The sequence below is a fragment of the Solanum verrucosum genome, unplaced genomic scaffold (genome assembly GCF_900185275.1).
Source record: "Solanum verrucosum unplaced genomic scaffold, falcon-dt-bn FXZP01000093.1, whole genome shotgun sequence".
NCBI classification, from domain to species: domain Eukaryota; kingdom Viridiplantae; phylum Streptophyta; class Magnoliopsida; order Solanales; family Solanaceae; genus Solanum; species Solanum verrucosum.
Window position 1 is genome coordinate 200,290 of NW_026020065.1, and position 24,766 is coordinate 225,055.

General features: G+C 34.7%; 5 protein-coding genes and 1 non-coding gene across 7 annotated transcripts in view; 4 read left to right on the forward strand and 2 right to left on the reverse strand.

The window, feature by feature from the left end:
• Window positions 1-24,766, forward strand: part of LOC125823752 (uncharacterized) — a 297,644-nt gene that overhangs the window by 84,306 nt on the left and 188,572 nt on the right. The gene's annotated exons all lie outside the window — the stretch shown is intronic.
• Window positions 39-1,380, forward strand: LOC125823569 (fasciclin-like arabinogalactan protein 7). Its single transcript, XM_049502927.1, has 2 exons — window positions 39-44; window positions 649-1,380. The coding sequence occupies exons 1-2, from the start codon at window positions 39-41 to the stop codon at window positions 1,378-1,380; spliced, it is 738 nt and encodes a 245-aa protein (XP_049358884.1).
• Window positions 2,081-2,161, reverse strand: TRNAL-CAG (transfer RNA leucine (anticodon CAG)). The gene has a single exon. It is a non-coding gene; the product is annotated as a tRNA-Leu (tRNA).
• LOC125823730 (heterogeneous nuclear ribonucleoprotein 1-like) lies at window positions 3,041-9,165 on the reverse strand. Its single transcript, XM_049503106.1, has 4 exons — window positions 8,600-9,165; window positions 7,983-8,208; window positions 6,490-7,678; window positions 3,041-3,438 (listed from the first exon to the last, which is right to left on the reverse strand). Exons 2-4 carry the CDS (start codon window positions 8,202-8,204, stop codon window positions 3,425-3,427), a joined length of 1,425 nt encoding a protein of 474 aa, XP_049359063.1. The 5' UTR covers window positions 8,205-8,208; window positions 8,600-9,165; the 3' UTR covers window positions 3,041-3,424.
• On the forward strand, window positions 12,389-15,030 carry LOC125823570 (thymidine kinase-like). Its single transcript, XM_049502928.1, has 4 exons — window positions 12,389-12,561; window positions 13,292-13,436; window positions 14,531-14,652; window positions 14,757-15,030. The coding sequence occupies exons 1-4, from the start codon at window positions 12,389-12,391 to the stop codon at window positions 15,028-15,030; spliced, it is 714 nt and encodes a 237-aa protein (XP_049358885.1).
• LOC125823723 (WRKY transcription factor 1-like) lies at window positions 17,128-23,740 on the forward strand. Of its 2 annotated transcripts, XM_049503097.1 has the most exons (6): window positions 17,160-17,198; window positions 17,283-17,418; window positions 20,453-21,285; window positions 21,363-21,537; window positions 21,628-21,786; window positions 22,981-23,740. In XM_049503097.1, exons 3-6 carry the CDS (start codon window positions 20,457-20,459, stop codon window positions 23,465-23,467), a joined length of 1,650 nt encoding a protein of 549 aa, XP_049359054.1. In that variant the 5' UTR covers window positions 17,160-17,198; window positions 17,283-17,418; window positions 20,453-20,456; the 3' UTR covers window positions 23,468-23,740. The 2 variants fall into 2 exon arrangements, with proteins under 2 accessions (XP_049359053.1, XP_049359054.1); XM_049503096.1 differs by having other exon boundaries at window positions 17,128-17,418.

Below are 24,766 nucleotides of genomic sequence, written 5' to 3' on the forward strand. Positions count from 1 at the left end.
TGTTTCTTTTTTTAAAAAAAATTGTGTATGGGATGGGGATGGGGGTGGGGGTGGGGGATTACTAGGAGTTTAAAGTTATGTTGCTCGGACTCTTCAGAATCGTCATCAGGTGATGTTGGATTTTTTTCTAAAAGTAGTATAGTTTTAAAGAATAAGACACAGGTGTGACAACATTTTTGGACAATCTGAGCAACTTAGGTTATAATTGGATGTCAGGATCTAGATCCTGCTACTATGTATAACCAGTTATTAAACATTTTTTTTAAACGTGCTACATGCAGGAAAGGAGTTTTGATCGATCAAAAGAAGAATCTAAGTAGTTTAGTTACTTTATTCTAGGGGCGGAACCATAATAAAAGTTACTGATAGCTTTCGCTCAAATTCTATATTTGTAGTATGAAATTAACATTATTATGTGTATAAATAGTTTATCCAGAACTCAATAAATCAGAAAAAGGTGTGTTTCAGAACCTATAAACTTAAAACCTGGATCCGCCTCTGTTAACGTGACAATAGTAACTTTGTCACTACTGTCATTTTGACTAAAGTTCAACGACCATACGTGAAATTGACTCGTATTTTCCCCTGTTTGAATTTCCAGGGTCAAGAAAATGGACTATTGTATTGTTGTCATTAGTCTGCTGTTAGCCCCTTTCAACTTCAGTAAATGGACAAACTATTGGATCACCAATTCAATCACCAGCACCAGCACCATCACCAGCTCCTGAATACACAAACCTAACCGAACTACTCTCGGTTGCAGGCCCATTCAACACGTTCCTCGACTACCTTGTGTCCACTAAAGTCATCGATACGTTCCAAGAACAAGCCAACAACACAAAAGAAGGAATCACATTGTTTGTACCTAAAGACTCGGCCTTTTCTAAGCTCAAAAAACCGTCTCTTTCAAATCTCACAGGTGATCAATTCAAGTCCCTTTGCTTTTTCCATGCATTGCCACATTACTATAGTTTAGCTGATTTCAAGAACCTTAGTGAAATTAGCCCTGTTAGTACTTTTGCTGGAGGAGAATTGTACTCTTTGAACTTCAGATATGTGTCCGGGACCGTTCATCTTAGCTCAGGATGGGCTAATACTAAAGTTAGTAGCGCAGTTCATGCTACTTATCCGGTTGCAGTTTATCAGGTAGACAAAGTTTTACTTCCTGAAGCAATTTTCGGGACTAATATACCACTAGTACCAGCACCAGTAGTTGACATTGCCCCGGATGCTGATAGTCCTGATCATGGCAAAAATGTAGCAGCATCATCTCCTGATTCTTCATCGCGTTCGTCTTCTTATAGGATGATGAATTGGGGCATGTTGAATCACTTGTTCTTGGCAATTGTTGGTGAATTCTTGATGTTTTTGTTGTTTTAACTTATGTTTGCATCTGTTTTTTTTTATTGGTTTTGATGTACAATGTATTCTTTTTGTTACATTTTTTGTTGATTGTGTTATGTGAGGAGTGAGATTTGTTATTTGGTTACATTTACTATTTATATACAAATTGATTCTTGTTATTCCTTTGATTTGAACTCGTATTCATAACATGAGTGTTGCAGATATGCGAATGTTAAGATGGATGTGCATTCGTACAAGATTAAAACATGACTATATTTGTCAAAAGATGCAAGTAAAAGATACATTGAGAAAAAATTATGTGAGATAGCTTGAAATGTTTTGGACATGTCTTGCGTCGACCTACAAATGCATTGTTTTGTTGTAGGTGTGAAATTGTTAAAAGGGGGACAGGGTAGACCTAAAAGCACATGGAAAGAAGTGTTTTGAAAGACTTGTACATGACTTTCGTCTACCCACAAATACATCGGTTTGTAGGTGTGGAAGTATAGTAAGTGAAAGTGATACATCGGTTTGTAGGTGTGGAAGTAGAGTAAGTGAAAGCATTAAAAGGCGGACGGGGTAGACCTAAAATCGTAAAAAAATTTTTGTCAAGAATGGGATTCAGGTGTGGAAGTATAGTAAGTGAAAGTGATACATCGGTTTGTAGGTGTGGAAGTAGAGTAAGTGAAAGTATTAAAAGGCGGACGGGGTAGACCTAAAATCGTAAAAATTTTTTTGTCAAGAATGGGATTCGAACCCATGCCCTTTCGGACCAGTACCTGAAACTGGCGCCTTAGACCAACTCGGCCATCTTGACATTTGATTTTATTCACTGATAGTTAATTATTTATATTCTAAAACTAATGGTAAATGTTAAGAATAATGAATGAAAGGATAAAACATTTTTAACCTATGATGGCATCTTACCTATCTTATTTTTCAATTTATCAATCAACATTTATTATAAACAGTCATTTGCACTACAATTACCTATTAGATGACCAAATAATATGCTTTACTCAAAGCACACTTGCAACTTATGAATGGATGATAGCAATTGATATATCATTTCTTGTTTCCGCCTCCATGCAAATTCAATAGGACCAATTATGAACCCAAGAGCCGATAAATGTACTCATACTCAAGGACATAAAAGCTTTCAATATAGTTTCACAGGACATGATAAAGTATATGTAGACTTACCCCTATCCTTGAGGGAGTAAAAGGTTGTTACTAATAGACCCTTGCCTCGAGAGGAGGTGAAAGAAGAGGAAAAGGATGAAAATAATAGAGAAAGAGAAATACTAACAGAATAGCGTAGATGATCAAAGTTAAATGAAATAGTTATAAAATAAGAATAAGATAATACTAGCAAAAAAAAAATCCTGATAAAGAAACATATAGCATAAGCTCTCAATATTTAAAATTTAAACTCAAAAGAACAATAACTTCCCTAATGCAACTTCTTCAACTTTTAACATAAAGATACCAAAAAAAGCAGTCTAAATATATATTCAATATTCACAATTCATACTAAACCAAACTCTCATACAATCAAATGAAAAGTAGAATGTACGCAAATCTTACTCCTTCCTCGTGGAGGTAGAAAAGTCAATTCCAAAAGACCCTAAGATCAAGTATCGCATATCAGAGCAGTAAGAAAAAGAACATACAGAAGTAAAGAAGACATAGCAAATAATAGAGAAAGCATTACATAACATTCAACGCATTTACAGCAAAAACATGGAATATAAAAATTTTGTGCAAAAAAAAACTGTCTATTTCCTTTGTATGTATTGCTGCAGCTGCAATTTGATTTTACACCTCACTTGAAGGGGAAAAAAAGAGGAAATTTCTAAAACATAACTCAAAAAAATATCCTTTTAAAACAAAGTGTCTTGCAAAGTTCTATCTCTAGACCTTCAAAAGGCAGGCATTCCAAGTGCCATACAAAAGGAAGTCCAACTCTTTTATAACTTCTCAAGCTTTATATAATTTGTGGAAATATTCAAAATTCATGATTCAACTTAGACGGAAAAAAATCTCGCCTACTATAACAGCCTTGGTTCGAGACATTCTCCTAGCCGTCCATTCCTGCATCAATAGAAAACATTAGATTAAAACATAGCATTATCTGATATCACAACTCGAAGAACTGCAAATGTACATACATCTATGAGAAGAGAGGATAGGAAGGAAATTTAAGGAAAATATCATGTGTAATAAAACAAGCTAAGAGTACACGGATAAAACTATTTGGTCGAAGCGCATGCCACACAAATATATTTCCTGGTCAAGTTGCCGTAAAAGAGCACTGAGGTTCCCAGTAGACAAGGACTGCATGAAAATTATGTAAGGAAACTCGAGATGATATGTTTTTCGAACATTTCAGAAATCACAATCATGCTCAATGTTGTCCTTCGAAAAGCTTTGTCAAAATTCCCATAGCATAAGCACAAAAGAACAATTTCATCTACGAAAGAGTACTAAGACATGAACTAGGATTTTCTGATAAATAAAAGGTGTCTCATTTCAGAGCACAAAGATTCTTTCAAAGTCGGTGCTTGCAACCAGTAGAGGAGGAGACAACAAACCATGAAGGCTACCCGACCATTTTCAAGGTCGGAAAGTCCAGTGAGATAAAAGTGGACCACCTTTCAGTCTCATAACCTACCAAACATGTTTGCTACACTGTATGAGCAGAACTAGGTGAGAACCAATAAAGGGTCAGGCGCCAGAAATAGAAGCATGAAAGGGTCCAAAGGATTCTCAGGCCTTTGGCTAATTTGGTTACAATTTTATGTGATTTTTAGTGAACCGGTTGGAACTAAGGCAATCTAATATCCTCAGTAAATGAAGGTAGGGGTGGGGAGAGCTAATGGAATCCGAGAAAGAGATGCCAACCCATAATTGCAACAACCTCCCAATCTACAATAAAAAAGCATTGACATGAAATATAAGGGGCCCAAAGGACTGGTCTCAAAGAGCAGTTGTAAAAGCGGCAACAAAAGGTAGAGATCATCTATCATTTGTCTTGAAGGTTCCCAAGCAGAAGTGTTGATCAATAAGATTACACATAGCAGGCAGGGAAGTTAGTGGACAGGTTGGCCTTCATTAGGCTCTAAAGAGAGGCTGGATTTATAGGAATAAATGGTGTTGCAGGTGGATTAGGAGTTCCCAATGATACAGTCCTTATTTCCAACAGCAGGAACAATTTCCAAGAAGTTAGCATCAAGGAGGATGAGCTTTAGAGGGTATATAAGGACATGTAACAAGAAGTGAGAAATTGTTCCAAACGATGTCACAGTGAAATATGTGTTATCCTCCAGCATACAAGAGTTGAATTGAAGTGAGATTAGTTTGCAGTGCTTAAATGCGGACAATTCAGATACCTAGGCTCAATGTTTCATGCGAACCGCATGATAGATGAAGATATAATAAAAAACTAAAAAAGAATGGTAAATGGAGAAGTAATAGCAGAGTGTTATGCAATAGAATGATACCTATCAATGGTGAGTACATATTGGACCTCTAAATCCAACATATCCACAATATGGGTGTCGCAGAAATGCAAGAGATAGGTTAGATGTGCAATCATACAAGATTAAAATAAGAGAAGGTTGTTTAAAATGGTATAGTCATGTTCTAATGTAGACCTCCATCATGGTTTGTAAGTGTGAAACCATGATCGTTAAAAGTGTTTAAAAGGGACAAAGTACACCTAAAATGACAAAGAAGTGTTGAAAGACCTAAAATCTCTTGGAGTTCATGCAGACTTGGCAAAAAGTAGAATATGATCCATATAGGTGATACAACTAGTTGAGATGAAGACCCACTCTAACTGGTACGCTACCATTACTCCAATATCTGCCACGAGTTCTTTTCTTGTTGAAGAAATTGTATGCCAGTAGACAATGAAGAGAACTTTTAGGGTTAAAGAACCTAATATATTGAATATTGGAGTGAGACACATCTAAATGGAGCAAACTAGATAGTGAGAATTCATGTAGCAGACCCCAACAAGCTTATGGTTAAGTTTCAGTTATTGCATTTTTTCAATTGAAACAGTGAGAAGAGATGTTATGGAATGCATGAATCAACTCTATCTATACGGTAATGTGAGGGCTGTTTTTAAGTCATCAATTATAGTCCCTACTCCAACAAGAGTTGGTGCAACAGATATCAAGGACTTCTGATCCGTCGGAGTTAGAGAACGTATACAAAATCATGGCGAAGTTTCTTCATTAAACAAACTTAAATGAAATATAAGATATTATGATCAAACCAAAACAAGTTCAAAAAACATTCCTCTATTTTTCCCATGAAAAAAATAGTTTATCAATATTTCATGTTCCATGTAAATAGCACAAATTGATTTCAAGTTTTTGGACTCTATTTTACCATGCTCAACAAAATAAATTATCTTTTTAGGTCTTCGATCCCACATGCTATATCATTTGTATAGATAGTAATGTACATTAATTATTTGGCCCTCTTTTTGTAGGAACAGTTAACTGGATAAAGTAAACTATCAAAATAAATACTTTAGACCATAAGCATCACTTCCAGACCATCAATGACTACATACAACTCAACTCAAAGAATAGAGTATTCACTAATATTCTGATCCAAAAAAACCCCTATCTTTTGACGCACGTGGAGATTATACTCATCTAGCAATTAGAATTAGGACAGATAAAGAACCATAGTCTTAAGTTCCAGGAAAGAAGTAAAAAACCAAATTATCAAATAAACAGTGTTAAAGTTAACCGTGTTGAGAACCCAATTTTATAAACACCAAGTCCTAAAATTAGTAACTTTTGGCTGCCAGATATGCATTGAGAAAGACGAGAATAGCTAGAATTCTAAAACAATAAGGGTACAACCAACAATCAATAAAATTTAGCCAAATAAATGGAAATTGCCAAAGAGATGATGGGATAACTTGACAGTAACATACGCTCTCTTCCGTCTATGGAAAGTAAAGAGACTAAAGGTGAAGTTTAAGCACAATCTTACTCTACGCAAAGAACTTAACGTTGATGCAGATAGCTAGGAGCTTAAATCATATGATCTTATGAGAGTTATACTTGTTCAAGATGATAAGAATAACACAAGACAACAGCTTAACCATGAGAAGCGTACCTCTGTTTGGTTGTCTGTTGCCAACTCCATAACTACCAACATAACCTGAAGAATTTTGAGGTGACATGTCAGAAGGTACATTGCCTAGTCCATAACCAAGAGAACCGGTTGTATCCTGCTCAGAATTTGAAGGACGCCAAGTGTGATCATCATATCCCAAACCACTACCATAGAAATCAGCAAAAGCGCCCCCATCATAACTACCCCTGGATCCTGATGACATAGCGGCTCCACGTTTTGTGACGTTTCTGCCATGGCTTCCTGCCAACCCATATATGCCGTCACCATTCACATATCCAAGATTTCCATTTTTGCTAGAAACATTTCCTCCGCCTTGAGAGGAAATTGATGAACCCCAAACTCCACTGTTGCTAAAGTTTCCTCCTCCAATGTTTCCACTTCCAGATACTAAAAAATTGCTAGAGCTTGTCGAGTTCGTCCCATGGTGCAGTCCTCCATCACCCCATAAATTGCGATTTGCTGAGTTCAAGAAAGAAGTGTTTCCTCCTCCACTTCCTCCGTCAAACCCAATGCCACCACCAAGTCTGCTTGAGCTATAACATGGATTCAGTCCCCGACCATAGCTTAAACTACTGTTAACATTTGCACTACCCCCATATCCAGGGCTCAGGGCTGGTTCAAAGTTAAGACCCATACCATAACCAGAACCAAATGGAGTAAAGACACTCCTACCCCCAGTGATGGGGCTAAATCTACCATCCATACCGACTCCATATCCTCCAGCTGTATTTGGAGAGTATCCCTGTGCATACCCATCAAGGAAATTATTCATCCTATTTAATCCATAGCTGTACCGACCAAGTGGGCTTTGGCTAGGACCTGGGGATAACTCTTTGGGGACAGCACGCTTGACCTCAACCATTTTATCATTCAGCTCATGGTAAGACTTGAGCAAGACTTTATCCACTGCATCCTCTGAATCATAAGTGATGAATCCAAATCCTCTAGGCCTTTGAGTGTTATGATCATACATAACTACTGCATCTGTGATTGTTCCAAATTGCTCAAAATACTGCTTAAAGGCAGTCTCAGTGACAGTGGATGCTAAACCACCAACAAAAATCTTTCTTGTACGTCCTGGACCAGGACTAGGAGAACCATGAATACTAGGACTGCTTCTACTTGTCGTGCTCTGGTCATCCCGTGGAACTGCCCTCTTTGCTTCTACCTGTAAAATGAGGATTGTAAGGAATCTCGGGTAAATGAAGTAACTATAGATCTAAAGTTGTGAACTTCTGGCACTCAAAACTCAGATCAAAGTAGAAGACCAGAAAAGTTTGATGACAAAATGCTATAAAAGTAAGATTAACAATCAGCATTGCTTGAGAACATCAACGATACCATGAAGGCCCAGAGCATTTGGTTAAATATTACATCATTTTGGTTATATCTTCGTAACACTGTGATGCTAAGCTGTGTTCTAATAAAATAAAACCAAATTGTGAAGAATTTAGCAAACTTAAAGATCTTACCATCCTGCCATCAATGTTGTGTTTCTCCTTAACTACCCTCTCAGCAGCAGCAGGATCAGCAAAGACCACAAAACCGAAACCACGAGCACGGCCAGTAGTCCTATCCTTCATAATTACAGCTTCTACAACCTCCCCATAAGTACTAAAATACTCCTTTAGACGCTCATCGTCTGTGTCCCATGAAATCCCACCAACGAATAACTTACCAAGATCAACTTGCATTTTCCTACAATACCAAAATCAATAGTCATGAAATACTCAGTTCCAAACTTTCCATTCAACATTAGGCAACTTCAAGCCCAAAAAAAAATTAAAGATTTTAAAACCAAATACCATTTGTTCATAGAACAACCCAACAACAACAACATAACCACCAGTCGGGTCTGTGGAGGTTAGTGTGCACGCACACCTTACCCCTACCTAAGAAGGACCTCAGCTCAAAAAAAAAAAGAAATGACAAAGCATTCTTACTACATCATCATAAGAACAAACCCATTTTGCAGAAAATGAGACACCTCAAAGTAAATCCAAAATACAACATTAAATTCCACATCCATTACTTAACAAAAATGATATACAGATTAAGGAAACAACAGCCAAAACAGTAAAGAACATACCTTTTTACTGTGACGTACAATGAAGAGCTTCAGAGACACACAACAATCTGTAACTGATCCAATAATTATCAGATTCAATCAAACTAAACGGATCAAAACAATCCAACAATGAAAAATGATTTCATCAAAACTTTTTTCATAAAAAAATAAATTAACAAATACCCAAATCAAGAATCTATATTTTCAACAATACCCATATGAGAAATCACCCAAATCAAGATCTACAGAGGAGGCACAGTAACTAGAACCGAGGGCGATGTTCTTCCTCCTCTATATTAGCCCTCTTTACTTTTCTGTTCCCACTGTTCTTTTTTCAAGATTTTATTTTTTTTCTTCAAGATTTTGTACACACTATGATAACAATAACAGATTGATTCAACCCTTTTAAAAAGTTTTGATTTTGATGATTAAATTAGATTTTTTTCTTTTTTTAGCTTAATTTTTTTCAATCTTTTTTTTGCTAAGAACAAGAAGAAAGGAGAATATAAGTGGTAATGAGAGAGAAAATTTTGGTGTGATTTGATCTAAAGGATTTGGTTTTGCTTGTCCTCCAATCTCCTTCCTTATATATATACTTTTTGCGAGAAAATTTGATGTAATGTAGAAGGAAAATGAGAGAAGAGAATTTGTTTTGAGTTTTGAAGTTTTTCTTGGTTTTGGTTTGTGATGTTTTGATTGATGAAGGGGTTGTGAATAATAAAAGAAACTTTTCATTGTGGACCAAAAAGAAAAATGGACCAAATCTAATAAAGGGAAAAAAATATTATTATTTTTATTGTAATAAAAACTTTGAGCTAAGTTCAATTTGCAAATAATTTATAATTGAAATTTTATGTGTATTATTTCAACCTCAATTTGAAATTAGTTACTTGACCATCAAGAAAGGTAGATGGATGGATGAATTATGGACTATGATAAATACATATTTGTATCAGATGTTTATATCAAATTAATTTAATTTATTGTAGTTTATTAATTTGATGAACAAAAATATACATTAATTGACCAAAATTAAGTGATAATTGTTTGTATTCAAATATATGTCATGCAATCATTGATTTGATGTTAACATATGATGTAGACGATTTTCTTACCAATGGGATATCTTTGTTTTTTTTATTTTTGCTAAAGAAAAACATAATACATAAATATGACATTTAACTTGGTTTTGGCTGACATCTATGTCTTAAAACTTAAGATGTAGACACTTAAATTTGTATAAAATTTAACAAGTAGACACACACGTTCTACATGACATAATACATGAAGGATGCCACATATGACACAAAATTGGCATGCAGGAAGCCACGTAAGACAAATGTGTCTATTTGTTCAATTTTATATAAGTTTAAGTTTCTACTTGTGCATACCCAAAGTTAGGGAATGTAGATGTCAATTGAGGTCAAGTTAGAGAACATGCTTATGCATTATGCCATAAAGAAATGTGGATGATTGGACTGAGTTCTAAAACTAGATGGTTAAATAAAAAAGAAGAACAACAATAACAATAATGTAGTGTAATTCCATAAGTGAATTTGAAGAGGGCACGAGTATTCAAATTTTATCTTTGTAGGATAGAAGGATTGTTTTTCGATAGAACCTCGACTCAAAAGAAAAGTTATCAAAATAGGATGGTGAGAAAAAAAAAATGACACCTAATTAGCAAGATACAAAATAAATAACCCAACAAATAATAATACACATAGAAGAATAAAAACAACTCAATTAAAATTAAAAAAAAAAAGTAGAAAAACTTATTGAAATAGCATTTTAAGTATAAGTAATAATTTTCAATCACAAAAATTTATTAAATATTAATCAAATGTGTCATTGGGACCAATAAAGTCAAGATAAAATTCCTTGACCTAGTGAAAACAACCTTTGCGGCTTTTTCATTACAAATATACAAGAAATACACATTTTAATTTAAATATTAGAATATTACATTTAGATTTGAATGCCAAATGATTGAAGTTATTCATTTTATCAACATATGAATATACATGACTTGTCTATAATAAAGCAAATTGTAAATACAAAATTTAGATAAAATATTAATTAATTAATATATCATAGTTTCTTTTTATGGTGATCAATTAAACACTATATTATTTTATTCATAATTTTATGACTAATTATTCCAATGTCATCCACCAAACTATCCTTAGGGATCATTTGGTTTGAAACTAGGAGATGACATGATTATAACCATGAAACCACAATAAAATGGCTTCTTCGGTATGAAATAAGTTATGCAGATTATAATTTTGAATTTAATATCAATTCTAGCAAATACCTTTGATTAAATGTAATAACTATAACATACCTAATTTAAACACATAAAATAGTTTTGGAGAGAATAGAATATATTAAGACCTTAACTTTATTTTTGTGGTGTGTAAAGAATGTTTGATAAATCCTCAACTCAAAAAAGGAGTAATCAAAACACGAATGAAGAAAAAATAATAACAAACTAACAAGAAGTACCTAACAAACAAAACAATAGAAATACTATAAAGATTGGAAAATAAGATCTTATGTGAAATACTAAGGGCTCATTCGGTATGACAGATCAGGAATAACTAATGTTGGAATTTTGTTTAAATTAAATTATTAATATAAGTTTTTTCTTCAACAAAGAGGTGTCTTTTGAATGAAAGAGTGTCTCTTTTCATTTTTTTTAGTTGGCGTCTTTTAAATGAAAGGATGTGTCTTTTCATTTTACGGTTACCACAATTTTATTCAAATTCAACTACTGGAGATTCACAAATAACTTTTTTAGATAATACATTTCTTTACAACATTCTCAACATAAATCTTTTCTTCTCCAAAGGATCAAGTCTTCAAGTTCTTGCTTTCTAATAGGATTTTTTCATTATTTGCTTAGTGCAAAAATTCATAGGCTCGTCATATCCACTAAAAATATTTGCATATAATCCCATAGTAATCTCGTGGAGGAAAGAAAGCAAATATCGTTTTAGGAAAGCGTCTTACATGTGTTTCATGCCTTCAATTTTGTGTTCTTTATTCATATTATCAAACTTTCATCTTAGTGTTCTTCTTCATATAAATTGTGTCTTCGATATATATTTTCCAACAACTGATTACGAATTTAATTTAGGATGAGCTTATCACAAGTTTGGTTGGATAAAATTACATAATAACTTATCCCAAAATTTCTAGGATTATAGTGTTTATCTTTATCCCACATTAAAAGTGGATGACAATGCTCTTCTTATTAACTACTATATTGTCTTCTTCCGTCACTTGAGTTGAAGCAATTGAGTTGAGGGTCTTTCATAAACAACATATTTACCTCTACAAGGTAATGGTAAGGTTTTCGTACACACCATCCTCCCCATATTCCACTTAGTGAGATTTCACTAGGTATGTTGTAGTTATATTGAAAGTGGATAACAATCATGAGATAAATAATTCGGAATGATTAATCCCGAAATAACTTATTTCCTAAGTAAAGGAGCCCTAAGTGCTAACTAAGTAATACTTTCCATCAAATATGAGATAAATTTAATCTCAAATTCTTTTCCCGAATAAATCACCTAATCCCTCCAACCAAACGACCCCATCGAAAAAGTCGAATATTTATCAATTCTCCCTCCAAATTTAAAAAAAAAAACAAAAATTCATATGCCTTTTGACTCTTTCCTCCCAAAAATTCAAAATTCAAAACCAAACCCCTTTTATATATAAAACTTGAAATCCATTCTTCATCTTCATCTTTCACATATCTACAATCTCAGCTTTATTTTTTGTTAACCAATCTTCGCCATGTCGTTTTGTTCTTCATCCCTGAAAAACACAGTTTCTGTATCCAATGGATCAGATCAAAGAGGTCATAATCATCTTCCTTCCGGCGAAATCCATGTAATTTTTGGCCCTATGTTTGCCGGTAAAACTACTGCTCTTCTTCGCCGCGTCAATTCTGAATCCAAACTGGGCAGGTACCAATTTTTTATACGCTTTAGAAGATATTCTATTTGTTCCAATTTAAGTACGGTAGTTTGATTGGATACGTAGTTTAAGAAACAATGATAGACTTTTGGATCTCGTGGTTTTAAATATAAAAAAGATCCATTCTTTATGGGATGAGTTTAGATGGAGTAACTTGGGTTGGTGTGTTAGTGGGGCTAGCGGTGGATTCAGGATTTAAGCTCTATGATTTCAATGTTTAATATTTCAAGTATTGAACCTATTATATTTTTAAAAAAATTGTGGGATTAGAGCTATTATTTGTTGCAATTTAGTATATTTTTACATATAGATATATGATTTGGTTAGAAAATATTGGGTTCAGATGCATCGGTCACACAACAAGTCAACAACCATGGTGTGAGTGTTCATAAAGCTGGTTTCAGTTACTTGTTTAGAATTGGAGTGTTGTAATAGTACCAGTAGTAGTTTTAAGCTGTTTGATTCTGTTTAAGTGTATATACCTTCTTTTTTTTAAAAAAGGAAACTTTTTGCTCTTTATGTTCCAATTTTATGTTGTAGTATTACTATTGTGGAATGTTAAGCTTTTAATGTGTCAATCTCTATAGGACAATTGATATTGTTGTAGACGTTTGACGTTTTGAACGTTGATCTGTTAAAAGTTGAAGTAGTTTCTATGTTAAATTTGGATGATTGCTTTCCATACTTGTTTTTGTGATATAACTTGGATTCTTCAACTAGAAATGTGGTGATGATCAAGTCAAACAAAGATACGAGGTATGCAGTAGATGCAGTGGTGACACATGATGGGATGAAATTTCCATGTTGGTCATTGCCTGATCTATCATCTTTCAAACATAGATTTGGTCCAGATGCATATGAAAAGGTGCAGTCCTTTTCTTCTCTCCTTGTGCTTTACCTGTATGTAAAGCAAATGCCGTATCAAAGAAGTAATGCCGGAAGCAATTAAGAAAAAAAAGAAGTAGCAAAAGCAAATAATACGATAACTGAAACAATGAAAATAACATGTAATACTAAAATTGAAAAATATGATAGTAGGAGAGTAATAATAGTGTTACTGATAAAGGGACTCGATGACACTTAACTACCTACTAATGTTCTACTCTATTCCTTGACCTCCACATCAAGAACTAAGACTTAGTACCTATTCTTGATATTCTAGACTTGTGTTCCTAGAAGATCTAGTGTGTTATTTTCAATTTAAGGCAATCCGGTGCACAAAACATCTTGCGTTTACATAGGTTATGAGGAAGGCATGCACTCTAAAGGGGGTGTAATGTAGGCAACCTACCGTGATGCAAGATTTCACAGCTCGAACTTGTAGACAACTTTCCATTCATAAAATTTGTGAAAAGTGTATGTAATACGTAAGCAAGGATGAATTATAGTAACTTGCATTGTTCCAAGGCTCCCTTTGTGTTATTTTCCGTTTTAAGTCTTGAAAATGTATTTGACTGAGTATGAGTAATCAGATTCTTTTGTGGTTGCAACCATGTCGATCAATTTGGAAAATCCTTGATGTAAAAATGAAAGGGTCTACTTTCTTACATCACTTAGAAATTAAATTCTTTGAGTATGGGGTTTCCTTCCCTTCACTCTTTTATGTGATGGGGAGAAACTAAAGGTTTATATTAGATATGTCGAGTCTTTTATTCGTAGTTTGTTTGTCCTTTAGCCTAGTAGCGAGGACTCTCCACCTATAACCGTAAAGTCGTGCATTTGAGTCACCAAGTGTCAGGATTTGCCATAGACAAAAAAATCCAGTGGGAAGGGGAAGAGTTGAGCTTATAGACAAGGCGAATCTCTTGGATCAGATCTATTGACGTTATGAAAGAACAACCTTGTCTAGCTTACGATGAAGATACTAATAATGTAGATGTAATTCTTGTTTTTCATTGTTTTGCACTCCATTTCTGGTTCGCTATGATTTTGTTCCTCATTGAATCTATTCGTTAGCAGGTTGATGTGATTGGCATTGATGAAGCTCAGTTTTTCGAAGACCTTTATGATTTCTGCTGCAATGCTGCTGATATTGATGGGAAGATTGTAATTGTTGCTGGCCTAGACGGTGATTACTTGAGGTATTTGTTGAATTTAACCACTCATTTATTTCCATCATTATATTTGGAGTGTCATAATTAGCACAAATACTATTCTAATGACAATTCGCGCTTGCTTGTTACAGGAGGAAATTTGGCTCAGTCCTTGATATTATTCCAATTGCAGATACAGTTACAAAGTTAACAGCAAGATGTGAATTATGTGGCAAACGCGCATTTTTTACCTTGAGAAAAACCGATGAAATGCAGAAGGAGCTTATAGGTGGTGCTAATATGTACTTGCCTGTCTGTCGACAACACTATGTCAATGGAAAATCCATCATGGTATCCGTGAAAAAGGTCCTCGAATCTCATCAAATGGAGGTTGAACTAGTTACAGAGAAACCACTAGTTGCTTAGTAACACTTCTGGCTTGTGTGTGTGTATACATATATATATATATTTCCATGTGTTCAGTTTGTTTCAATTATCAATGTTAAGATGTTATTTGCTCTGTACAATATAAAACGTCGTTCAGTGTTTCATTTAGTCTGTTGCAACTTATGAAGCAAACTCACTATTCTTATCTATCTTCACTTGTCGACTAACCAGATTTCAGGCACACTCTCACCACAAATTGGCTCACTAACTATGCTCAAGACCCTCTGCATCTCGGACAACCACTTATATGGTTCCATTCATGTAGAAACAGGAAAACTCGCCAATCTTGTTGAAGCTTGTCTTAAGAAAAACCAGTTAACAGGCCATATCCTTCGCGAAAATAGGTAACTTGCTTAGTGCAAAATTGTTCTATTCTTATGAAGTCATTCGAGCATTGAAGCTTCCACACAAACAATCTTTCTGGTCCGATTCCAATAACTATAGATGAATTAACTTACCAAACGTCTATACCTTTATGCTAACCGTTGAGAAACTTGCAAACATTGAATCTCCGTGACAACAAACTTTCTGATTCCATTCCTATAGAAATTGCATATCTGGATAACTTGGTTAGGCTGGCAATGGGTGCAAAACAGTTTTCAGGCCATTTGCCAAAGGATATTTTGTTAGGTGCATGTTAGATCCTCCGAGGATATCGCATTTTTGAAGGATCTGACAACATCTTTTAGAAAATCCGAACTACCTAGGAGCTAATGGAATATGACTTTTTCATTTTCCCTACACTAGTATAGTTTAACCAACACCATTTTGGTGCAAGATTTTAATGAAATATCTATACCATGTGCGTCTAAATCAATTTTTTTTTACTAAGATCTATATAGTTATATGTAAATTAAGGACGATAGCATGATGAATCAAAAAGTTTTGTATAAGGTAATTACAATATTTAAGCTAAAATGTTTGCTTTGTTCTTATAAATAGATGCTCCATTGTTTTTTTTTTATGACAAGGGAAACCCGCAGCCGCTACCCTTTGGGTGCGCACAGGGTAAAACCCCCGCTCCTATGCAATAGCTCGCAAACCACATAGGAGAGGTAACCCACACTAGGCAAGCCTGGTGCGACGAGCTCGACCCAGAAGACAAATCCCTTGCTTTCGCTGGCAAGGGGTTGCGAACTTGAGACCTCCAACATGGAAGTCCCTAGCTCAAACCACTGGGCCACCCAGATGTTCCATTGTTTAAAAGGTGTTTTTGAGATCACTTAATTATCATAGAAAATTTTAAGTGAAATTACATACACATACTTCAATATTGTGATTGCTTTCACGTTCATTGTTACTATGACTACAATTAATTGCTTTAGATCTTAACTAACTATGTTCGATAAATAAGACGCACAAATAGTTATTTATAGAGAGAATAAATTTACTAAATATTAACATTCTAATCGATCATTTGGTTGCTGATTTGGATAGGAGGTGTGTTATGCAAATATCAAATCGCCCATAAGTAATGTTACCTTTAATAGCTGGTTAGAAGGAAATCTATTCATACATAAAAACAATACGATATTAGATTTGCCATTTGGAAATTCGCATAAACAAACATATACTTTAAGTTATGAGAGAATTTAAGTATTATTTTACCTTTAAGGTAAAATGGAATAACTAATAGTACATGATAACTAAACTCTGCAGAAAATACTACATAAATTCCCTCATAACTAATCCATATATTACGAATACCAACATAAATCTAACCAACTAACAAACGACTCCTAAATAACTAAGAATGTGATACTCAAAACACATAATTCATTAAGAGACGTATAAACAAGTAAAATAATAATAACTATGTTATAATCCCAACCTAATTAAAGTTGACTACAACCAATATACATTAAAACACCATTACTGTAAATTGTAAAATAAAGAAGAAGTCAAAAATGAAATAGTAATTAAGGAAAAAGTCAAAAACCAATTTTATAAAAAAATATTTTTGACTATAATTTATACCAATCACCATCCAACACGTGTCTTTAGTAGGAAAAACCATTTAGGAAATAATAGTTCCCCTTTCACATAAATCATAAAAAAGCAATCTTTACCAATTTCAATGGCCCCTTCGAAAAAGTTTGTTAAGCAAATCCAACGGCTGAGTTCACTCTAATCCAAAAGTTGAACAAGTAAATTTAGATTCTTGATTACTAGTACTAATACTTTTGTATTAGTAGTTTTTTTTTTTTTTTTGGTTTTTGATTTTTGGTTAGCTGTGTAGGTAGTAGTAGTACTTGGTCCAAGTCAATGAACAGCTACCCTTTTTTGAGTTTCTCTGTTGGTTGATAAGAAAGAATCAAGAAACCCCAGGTGAAAATTGGGGCAAAATTAAGCAGGAAGAAGAAGAAGGTACGGATTATTAATTATTTTGTGATTTTTCAGTTTTTTTTTGTCTGATGGTTTATTGAGTGTTGTAGAATGTTGTTGTGTTGTAGAGCTTATTTTTTGTTGTGAATATGGGGTTTTGAATTGATGGGTTTTATGAAAAATTGATTCTTTTGCTTTGTTTTTGAACTACTGTTTCTGGGTTTCTGATGTTTTTTTTTTTTGAGTTTTGTAGAATTGTGATGTGTTGTAGAGCTAATTATATTGTGAATTTGGGTTTTTTGAATTGATGGGTTTTATGAAAAAATGATTCTTTTGCTTTGTTTTTGTACTGCTGTTTCTGGGTTTCTGATGTTTTTTTTAGAGTTTTGTAGAATTGTGATATGTTGTAGAGCTAATTATGTTGTGAATTTGGGGTTTAGAATTGATGGGTTTTACGAAAAATTAATTCTTTTGCTTTGTTTTTGTTTGCTGTTTCTGGGTTTCTGATGTTTCTTTTTAGAGTTTTGTAGAATTGAGATATGTTCTAGAGCTAATTATATTGTGAATTTGGGGTTTTGTTCAGTATGGCTTTCGATTCTTTGCTTTTTGTGTTACTGTATCTGGGGTTTCTAATGTTTTCTAGAGTGTTGTAGAATTTCGTTACATTCTAGGGATTATCATCTTGTGAATTTGGAGACTTGAATTGATGGGTTTTTGTCTAGGTTTTTTTTTTTGGAGGTAGGGGAAGGGGAAGGGGAAAGGGAAACGGAAACGGAAATGGGGGAGGGGGTTACAAGGTGAGGAATCAAACTTTCATCAACAAGGGGAAAGTTTAGGTAGCCAATCAATTGAGCTGATAAGATTCCTGATTGGTTTTTGTCCAGTTTGGCTTTCAATTCTTTTGTTTTCTGTGTGCTACTGTTTTTGGGTTTCTAATGGTTTCTCGAGTGTGGTAGAATTTCGTTACATTCTAGGGATTATTATTTTGTGAATTTGGGGTTTTGAGTTGATGGTTTTTTTTCGTAGTTCAGTTTGATTTTCGATTCTTATGCTACTGTTTCTGGACTTCTAACGTTTTTTGGAGTGTTGTGGAATTTCATTATGTTCTAGAGCTCATGCTAATTAAAGACTTGTGCTTTAATGAGTACGTGATGTCGCTCTCTTTTAAATTTGCTATGTTTATGGTGCTAATATTTCACCCTTCTGATTGATTTTTACACTTTTGAGTTGTTGGTAAGACTGTAGCAGGAAGGTGTTGAACATAAGGATTTTGTGGTGAAATCCCAGTTTTTCTTCATAAAAACGTATGTAGTCATTGCTAAAGAGGAATTCTGACAAGGTGTCCCAAAATTTGCTTAAGAGTCCATGTTGCCTCGCGTGATCATGAAATTTGATTGGTTCGCCGTGTTCATGGCCCCATGTAGGAAAATTCCTAGATTTCCAAGTCCTTTTTCTCGTCATTTCCAAAAGAAGCAGCGTAGAGTTAAGTTATCTTGTCAATGACACCTATCCCATTTCTGACATGTCATGTCACGTCATATAATAACACAGTTTTTCATGGTTATAACTTCTGAAAATGGCGTTCTGTATCGACTTTCTATAACCTTTAGGATACCTACTTATATAGTAAGTTCCAACTGCACAACAACAGCTTAGATGGTCATACCACCCTATTTTATCCGTTTTCTTTTCTTTTCTCTCTTTTGCACTTCCTCGTGGCTTCACTTATCAAGTGGGAATAGTTCAGCTCTTCACATTCATTGATCTAGAATTGACCACTGTTTTGGTTTGTGTACAGCGATGGGAAATATTCGACAATATCATAAATTGTACGTCTACAAATGTCAGTACTATCACCAGAAAGCAGTTGTAAATTATTACTGCTGTTCCTTTCTACACATAAATCCTAGCTAAGATATAATACAAAAATCGCTTTGGACTTATGAAAAGAGAGCGAGAAAGAAACTACTATTTTGCATGACATGTTAACTATTTTTCCAATTGTATTCCTCCTTTCTAGGTGAAGAAATGTGTAGAGAAAGGAAAGTTTAGGGCATCGTTTACAGTATTCGTGGTTGTAATGATTAAAGAAATACAGATATGCATTGTCATTGCGCTTAAGTAAGGTATTTTCTCCTGTAATGAGAAATATACTAGAAGAAAAGTTCAGATAATGAAACATGTGTAGTTTGTAGATTGCAAAATGAAGGTAGCTTTCTCTTCTTTCCTTTTCAGTAGTTTACTTCCCAGTTTTGCAGACTCTTCATTTTTGCTGCCGAACCCGTGTCGACACAACACGGGTGCGGATACGGGATTCGGTTAACCCACTTAGGATAGGACAAATTTTGGGGGAAAATTGAGATTTTGATTTCTCAAAATAAAAGATAAAACAGATTTAAGACGTGAGAAATGGCATACCTTCAATCTTTTTTTTAAGCTTTCCTCTTGGTCAATGTTTGCTATTTATAGATGTTTCTATTTCATAAAAAAGAGGAATAATTTCTAAATTAATTATTAGCATGTTGATTTTTTGAGTATTAAAATATGTTTTTTTAATGCGCATCTTGGAGATTGAATTCTACAATATATAAATTTTCCAGAGAATATCTCTCAAACATTAGAATGTCATTATAGCTCCACTTTTATAATTTTGATTTTTTTTAACCGAATCCTAGCACGAGTATCCAAACCTGGATCTGTACCCCCGTATATTAAAATTTAGATGTTGCCGAATCCTACCCTCAGATCCGCATCCATGTTGGTATCCGCACCCAAGTCTGAGCAACTTGTCGGTCAGTACTGTCAACAGAATGCTTCCTTTCCCATGAACTTCTATGTTTTTCTGTTCTCAGGTCCTTGGAACTATTTATTCTTCATGTTCAAATAGATCCAAATTCAATAACTGTTGAACTGTTAAATCACAGCTTCTATATTCCTGCTAATTACTTTTTTAAAAAAAAAATGCACAGCATGATAACTGGAATATGAATTTGTAAGCCCATATACTTGTACTTTATTTTCCTGCCAAAAGTGTGTATAATTTGGTACTCATGATTCAAAGACCGTCTTTGCACAGGATAATGGGTACCCCTAAAGAAGAGGCGACGGATGAAGTTTTCTCCGAGAATTTAGAGCAGAAGCCGGACCCTGACTCTGCAACCAGCAAATTAGAGTTAAAAGCCGATGTTGTTTCTGGTGAACTGCAGAAGAGGCTGAGTCAATGTGATAAAGGGATTAATGTGTCACAATCCAATCAAGAAGCTATTTCTCTTTCTAGAGTACAAGAGAACCAGTCAGAATATGTGCAGAAGCAACAGGGTGTTAAGAGTGAGGCTGATGCATCTGGATCTAGTCAACTTTCTAGTTTACCAAAGGACTCAGATGCAAAATCATGTGGATCAGAATCTAGTGTAAAAGACAAAGTGGTTTCCGTGTTATCTGTTAAGGCTTCAGATTCTTCAGATCAAATGCAAAGTTCGAACATGGAGGTTTTTGTATCACAATCTGATCTACAACGAGTAAGTTATACCATAAAGCGTGAGAAAGCTTTGGATAAGTTGCAACCAAGGCGGAATCCTGACACTAGTGCCCATGGGTTGACGTCTGATCAAGGAACGACTCTCCTCAAAGCACCTGAAAAACCATCAGAAGATGGATATAACTGGCGAAAATATGGTCAGAAGCTTGTGAAAGGAAATGAGTTTACTCGGAGTTATTACAAGTGCACATTCCCTAATTGTCTAGCAAAAAAGCAAGTGGAGAGATCACATGACGGGCATATTACAGATATCCACTATATTGGGAAGCATGAACATCCGGAAACTCTAAGTGTTCCCCAGATGTCCCCCGAGTATGTACTCCCTTTGCAAATGAAACGACCAGACATTCCAATTATCACTGCATTAGAAGGTACCCAAGATTGCTGAGTAAATTATGAGTTTCTTTGACCTACTTTCTTTACTAATTTTATAAGTGACATTTATCAGCTGAAGGTGAGAAATCTTCTACGCCCCGAGAAACATGTGAACCTAGTAAGCCATCAGAAGCCCCGCTTGCGTTGGACATTGTATCAGCTTGTGATAGTGTGAAGATTACGCCTTTGAAGCGTCATAAATTGGAAAATGAGGTCGATAAGGGTGATGGTCCAGACTCAAAAAAACAGTATGTTGAAGACCAAGCTGTGTTCGTCTTTGATGTTTCAGGTCTAGATGCTCTTTTAAAATTAATAGTTGTGTAATTGTTTTGGAACAGAAAAAAGGACACAGTAGCTACGGATGATACTCCACCTATTAAGTCCCATAGTGAACCACGGCACATTGTTCAGACCATGAGCGAAGTAGATATAATCAACGATGGTCAGCGCTGGCGCAAATATGGGCAAAAAATTGTCAAAGGCAATCCAAATCCGAGGTACATATAATTAATTCTTAAAACATATATGCACAAATTTGGTATGCCCATGCCTGAAAATTCCTTTTATCAGCACTTTTGAATATCAGGTGTTATAATTCCTCACTCTCTGTTTTTTGATCCTCAGTATATTCTGCTGCAGTGCTGTTACATAGTAGTCTCTTGATACGTATAATGTTGTCACTGATAGTAAAATTTAGAAACTAGACTAATGGTGGAAAAAAGACCTTTTTTTTTGGTTCACTTCCATTTCTTGCAATTATTGATAATCTGGAAAGATGGATTTAAAATGAAGTTCTGCGCATTTGTACTCGTCTAATTGTAATCCAGCAAATTATGATTTCTGCAGTCAGTTATGTATAATTGTATACCATGTTTTTCCTTACTCCTTTGTTTGGATTGGTAAGGTGCAAAGAGAATCCAACAGTTGTCAGGCATGAGTCAAATAGTTTCTGTTCCTGTCAAGTATGAACTATGCTTGTTTTCTATAAGCGTGATTATAGTACATGAGCGATTGCTAAATGGATCATATTTTGCAAACAATTGCTATAGTTGTTAAAATTTTACATTCAGCCTATCTACTTTAAAGAAATTATCTTAGGCCATATCTACTTGTAAAGAAATGGATCTTAGGCCATCTAGGGAGACCGCCCATTCCTTTTTTAATCTGATGTTGGACTCTTCAACACTACAGAAGTGTATTGATACAATGACATAATACATAAATATGCCCTTTAACTTGGCATCAACTGACATCTATGCCCTTCAACTTTGAATGTGCACAAGTAGGCACTTAATCTCGTATAAAATTATACAAGTAGACACATGTGTTCTACGTAGCATAATACATGTAGGACACAAATTTTCCATGTAGGACGCCACGTAGGTCGAATGTGTCTATTTGTTCACTTTTATACAAGTTTTAGTGCCTACTTATGGACATCCAAAGTTAGAGGGCATAAATGTTAGTTGAGGCCAAGTTAAAGGGCATGTTTATGTGTTATGCCTAATACAATCCATTATCAATAACAACATACCTAGTGAAATAATTTTTTATATTTTGTAGTCCATGTGAGGTTTTCACTTTGTGTGTTGCTTTGATTACTTGTTTCTTATCTTGGTAACATGTCTGTCAGCTTTCAACCCTCTCTGAAATGCTTTTTCTTTCTCTAATGCCAACTTCTCCATCTGTAGGAGTTACTACAGATGCTCAGTTGCTGGTTGCCCTGTGAAGAAGCACGTGGAGAGGGCATCCCATGATCCAAAATTAGTCATTACAACATATGAAGGACAGCATGTCCATGATTTCCCAACTTCTAGGGCTATAAGCCAAATTTCAGTGGCACCTGATGCCGGTACAGCAGACATACGTGAAGATTCCAGAATTGAATCAGGTGAAAAGAAACATGTCGTAGAGTCCAAAACTGAATCAGGTGAAACCAAACATATCAGAGAGTCCAAAACTGAAGCAAGTGAAAACAAACATGTCAAAGAGTCCAAAGCCGAATCGGGTGAAAACAAACATGTTGGAGAGTCCAAAACTGAATCAGGTGGAAACAAACATGCCGGAGAGTCGAAACCTGAATTGGGTGGAAACAAACATGTCGGAGAGTCCATACCTGAATCGGGTGAAAACAAACATGTTGGTCTTGACATGGCTGTTCATATTGGTGCAAATTGAGTGTCAACCATCTGATGCAAAACAATCAACTTATCCAGAAGTAGAGTTCTTACTACACCAGTCTTCCAATCTTACAAATTTGTTCAATTATTCTCTTCCTGAAGGGGAGAAAAGAAGGTTACATTTCATAGGTACACTTCTTAACTTATTATTGGTGATGGAGCTGTGTTATCGTATATTCACTGTATAAATTATGTTTCTTAGCAAACGGGAAACGAATGTTAGGTTTTTATCAGAAATAACCAATTATTGACAGTTGATCAAGCTGTTTTAGCTTTCTGTAACTAGTTTGCAGATGCATTTTACATAAGAATTGAGTGATAACAGGGAACACTACATGGAAACCTGAAACTTAGAAAGTATCTTAATAATGAAATATTGTGCTTTCTAACTTGTCACTCCTCCCTGACTGTTCTGAAATTGAGGTATAGTTGATTGATTGATAACTTGTCGGTTGCTACTCCTCGTGGTCCTAAAATAGAATCGATGGTTTTGTAGATCTCTCTATTTTATCGACAAAATCCAGATACTTGAAGTAGGTACTTAGTGGAATAAGTCCAGGTGCGCACAAGTTGACTCAGATATCATCGTAATAAAAGAAAAGTTCATACTTGAAGATGTCTCTTGGCTCCAACTGGTAAGCTATTTAAAAGAATCAAATAGGATTGGTAAAAGGATATTCATCTTACAATAAATCTCCAATTATTCTTATAGTTTAAAAAATATCACACTAGAGTACATGTATACACATAGTCCAATAGACAAATTTAACATGATAAATGGCTCATAAATGTCAAAAAAATTATATACTATATCGAAGGGGAATCTTGGCATAATTGGTTAAGCTATCATATAATTAGGAAGCCATGAGCTCCAGCTGTGGGAACACGCTCTTGTAGAAATGTAGGGTAAATCTGTGTACAATAGATCCTAGTGGTCCGGTCTCATCTTGCAAAAATGCAAGGTAAGTTTATGTTCAATAGATTTATGTTGTCCGGTTCTTCTTCGCACCGCGCATAACAAGAGCCTTAATGAACCAAACTGTTTTTTTTTATAAAAAAAAAATTAAGTTCAAATTGTAAGTAAGTCTGGGTTATCATTTTAAAGGAAATTTATGCAATGTTTCTGAACAAAGTCAGGATGTGGATTGGATAGGCTGGTCTGACTGTTTGGGCCTTTGGATTGGGTTGTCTGCTATTCTTTCCATTTATTTAAGGAAAAAGATAACATCAAATCAAACATTTTATTTAAGGAAATTGCATTTTTGAAAATACCTGATCTTTTAAAATAAAAATATAC